The sequence below is a fragment of the Pan paniscus genome, chromosome 6 (genome assembly GCF_029289425.2).
Source record: "Pan paniscus chromosome 6, NHGRI_mPanPan1-v2.0_pri, whole genome shotgun sequence".
Taxonomy (NCBI): Eukaryota; Metazoa; Chordata; class Mammalia; order Primates; family Hominidae; genus Pan; species Pan paniscus.
Genome location: NC_073255.2, coordinates 179,457,724 through 179,462,080, shown reverse-complemented (window position 1 = coordinate 179,462,080; position 4,357 = coordinate 179,457,724). Strand labels below are relative to the sequence as shown.

General features: G+C 38.6%; 1 gene segment (V, D, J or C); it reads right to left on the bottom strand.

The window, feature by feature from the left end:
* Nucleotides 1-3,181: 3,181 nt before the first annotated feature.
* Nucleotides 3,182-3,808, bottom strand: LOC130541662 (probable non-functional T cell receptor beta variable 23-1). The segment is given in 2 exon segments: nucleotides 3,182-3,624; nucleotides 3,760-3,808. Coding segments are annotated over 2 exon segments (492 nt in total).
* Nucleotides 3,809-4,357: the final 549 nt, after the last annotated feature.

Below are 4,357 nucleotides of genomic sequence, written 5' to 3'. Positions count from 1 at the left end.
TCCAACATTTGTATTATTTCAGGGTTGGTTTTTATTGTTTATTTTTTTCCCATGTGTAACAGTTCCTAGTTCTTCCCACGTCTAATATTTTTTTCATGTCAAGGTCAAAATAGTAGATGCCACATTGTTGACACTCTAGAGATACATATCTCTCTACAGACTTATATATCCACAGATTATATATATGTATATATTTATATTTGCCTTTATTTAGAGAGTGCTGAGATATTTTTCTTCAAAAGGCAGTGAACTTACTGGCAGATCAGCGAGATCCTTTTGAGACTTGCTGAGCTTTGTTAGGGCAGTTCTGGAGTGGTTTACTCTAGGACTTTGGTAGTCCTTCTCTTGAGATGTGACCCTTATGTGGTGCCAGCTGCATTCCCAGGGGTTTCAGCAAGGCCTCTCAGCTCTGCCCGGTCAGGATTCATGTCTCTCATGCTCGTATGACTGTCAGAATCTCTATTCCTCTCACAACTACCCAGCCACTGTTCTCTGCCAGGTCTTATGGAGGCATTTCCCATGCATTTGCTGCTTAGTTTTTGACCAAAGACTTAAGGGGACCTCATAAAATATTTGGAGGTCTTATTCTGCATAGCTTCCTTCTCTGCAGTAGCTTATCCCTATCACTGTCAGCCATGTCCATACTTCTGAACTCAATCTCTGCCTCCCTATGCTGGGTAGACCACTGCCCACTGCTTGGGCTTCATATACTTGTGCTGCAGCCCAGAAGTCATACCAAGGCAGAGTCTTAGGACAATAGCGAAATTCCCCTTCTAGGTTTCCTCTTTCCCAGAGATGGCGACCGTGTACTGCCTGTTGTCTGATGTCTGAAAATAGTTGTCTTACAATTTTTGTCAAGTTTTATAGTGGCTTAAGGCAATAGAACAAGTACAGTGACAACTATCTATTTTGATTTAGAGCCAAATTCCCAAAAATAAGCATTTTAAAGGTTTTTGTTCCATATCGTCAAACTGACACTATTATAAGTAGTTTAAAAGAGTAACACTTTGACTAGACTCTTAATCAAATTGGACAACAAAATTCATTCATAAGTGTTCTCACATTTTTACTAATATTTCATTCCATATTCATATGAATTTTCTATATTCATATTCTCATTCACTATTAAATTATTTGTTTTTTTCGATTGTTATCTTTATGGTAAACCCTGATGGTTTTCAGGATATCATTTAAAATTTGTTTTCCTAAATTTATTTTTTTCCCAAACTTCCTCAGGAATTTGTTTTAATTTATCCACTGATAAATCACTCCCAAAGAGAATATAATGTTCTAATGTTTTTCATGAAAGTAATCTATATTTTGTCATCCTTATACACATTATTTGAAATACATTTTTATGGTTCTTTTTACTCTTCTCCCTTTCCCCAGAGACCAAAATTCCATGTAGTGTAGCTGAAAGTTTCTGAATGCCTTTATGTCTCAGTGAATGGGAGTTGTTCTGCAAGCATTTGTGGAATCAAAATGGATCAGCTGTCATATCAAGAGCTCAAGGAGATAGGTGTTTGCAGTGGATGGAATTTGGCCCTAAAAGAGATAATGTGTGGGCAAGTATTAAGTCTTCCAAAAAGATGTGTGAAGTTTTTCTGTCCTTTGCTATAACCAGGCAGCATAATTCACTTAGAAAAGAGCAATAAGAATTAATTTGAATCAAATTTGCCCCATATTGTAAAAAAGCACAGCTAAATGGAGTGAAGCATTTTTTCAGCAGTTCTGGATGGAAAGGGTTGTCAGTGGGTGATAGTAGTTTGGGGACAGCCATGGCTGGTAACTTTTCTATGCTGCTTAAAGACATGAGTAATAATGGAAGAGACAGCAAGTTGAGCACTCAGCAGAGTGGAAGTGAAAGATAGAAGTCTCATTCACATAATGGAGATAACACACATGCACCTGCTAAGGTAAGAGATCACCTGGTTCCTCCCACATCTACTGATTCTTTGAAGTCTGGGACAGGGGTGGTGCCATATTGGGTGGTGGTATTTCCAGTGCCTAAAGTTTCAAAAAGGAGACTAATATCTTGTATATCTCAGGACCTCCTACAAATCATTGAAGAAAATATAGAACTGTCAATAGAGAATTTGCCAGAGGATATGGATAGGCCATTTTGAGAACAGAAATCCAGGACCACTATCACATGAAGAAGTGCTCAAACTCATTAGTAATTAGAAAATTGCAAGGGAAAGAAAAGGAGGGAGAGAACATTATTCAGCCTTCTAGATTGCTGCCAGTTATTATTATAGTAGTATAACGTAATCTCTCAGTTCCTTTAAATTATTGGTTTTATTTAGTTTTAAAAAATTGTCACCTGTATCTTTATGGTAAACACTGATGATATTCTGGCGGTGGGTGAGAGGGTTGGGGGGGTGGGGGGTGGAGAGAAAGAGAGACAGAGATTGGAATCTCTTTACATTGCTAGACTGAGAACAATCTAGATCACTGGATAAGGATTAAAGGAGATATTAGGATGTAGGAAAACACTCTATTCACTTTTATGTGGGATTGCAGGTGTATACAGTGATCCTGAAGAACCCGTGGTGGTATTTAGATAGATAAAATATGCATAGAATTCCATGTCTCAGCAATCATGACTTGCTCTGGGTATATAATCCTATAAAGCAATCATACAAGTCTATGAAGGTATTTGTACAAGAATTTTCAATTCTGGCAGAAAACTGGAGAAAATCTGGCTATGTATTCTGAAGAAATGGGTATGAGTATTCTCTATCACGTAGAAGCAACAAGACCGAATGTACATACAGAAAAACCGAGCACTTCCCTTGCTTGAGCTGAGTGGAAAAGTAATATTTATGTGATTTTAAATACATACATACATGCCTACTGCTGAGTGCTCTGTGAGAAGGTTCATGGCTGGATCATGACCGATCTGTTTTTTCCTCTTGGGATTTTGAACTGAGGCTTAGAAAGAGCCAGGCTGGTATTTATCAGTGTAGGGAAATGATGGCAACTGAATTTGTAATCTTTAGTGACCATCTCATTCTCACCACGAGGCCTGGAGAAAAAGAGATGGCGTACAGGGAGAGAAAAGCATGCGGCAGCCAAAATTGAATAAAAATCAGCGCTGGAGAGGTAGCCATTCTAGAGCCAGCCCTAATGGTGCCTTTTCAGAACTGTCTATCACCTCTTGACTTCTGCTAAACAACCTTTATCCTTGTGTTAAATTCCACTGTGGCTTAAGCTGGCTCCAGTTATTTTCTGTTACTCCCTTCCAGCCTAATACATCACCTGCTTCCTGAGCTGGGTCTGTGACAAGTTTGTGTGCTAAAAGGAGCTGACATTTCAGTGCTGTGGATTGACTGCTGGCGCAGAGATACAGTGCCGTGTCTCCCGGTTCTGAGGACAGGATTGCCAGGCTGCAGGGTGTGTTCTTGGGGCATTGAGATGAGAATCGCGTCTTGTGCATCTCCGTTTCTTGAAGAACTTGTTCATTCTGAAAGGAAATCAAAAGCATAAACTCTTTATTCTGATTCTGTTGATACCAATAAACAAAAACATGTCCTTTTTCGGGGGTACAATCCATCTTTGTTTTCTGTCCTTTTCCTTTGACCAAATGTCCTGGAGTCTGTGTGACTTTGGCATGAAAAGAGCCTGTAAGAGAAAGAAACAGATGCTGTAGAAGGAGTCCAGGAAAGAGCTTAACAGACAAAACAAAACAAAACAAAGCTTGGATCTGCTGGTTGGCAAGCCCAGGACAAGGATTTTTCTTTTGTGCTCAGGGCGCACCTGCTGCCAGGAGACACAGGGCTGCACAGCCGAGGAGCCTGGTGCCCATGATCGCATTGACGTTGCAAAGGGATGAGGCTTTTTCATCCCCTTTCTGCACCTTCTTGTGACGTGATCCCTCCACAGACTTATAATCATCATGTTATTGCTTCATGTTCCTGAGCAAAGACACTTCATAGTATCAGGGAAAAAAAGCTTTTATCCTAACTCAGGAAATATAACTAAGTTATTTTGTATTCATTTAAAAATGTGTTATGTCTATTTTTGCTAATATAAGCAATGCACTGATATTTTAGAAAGTTAGAAAATAAAATAACAAAATAAAAATATGATACCACTGCCAGAAAGCAATTATCACTGTTAACACCTTAGTGAGTCTTTCTAGATCCTTCTCTGCCCCACATATAAATGTCTAGATATATAGACACTTTTTTTAGTAAACAATATTCTTGAAATTCTGTTTGATAAGCTTTTTTTCAGTTAATGATCATCCTTTCTCATCGACGCATTTTCATCTTATCTACTATTTAGTTTTTATGCAAAGTTTCACAGTTGTTTCAAAAATGTCCTTTGCCATTAATTTGAGCATCAGTTTCTA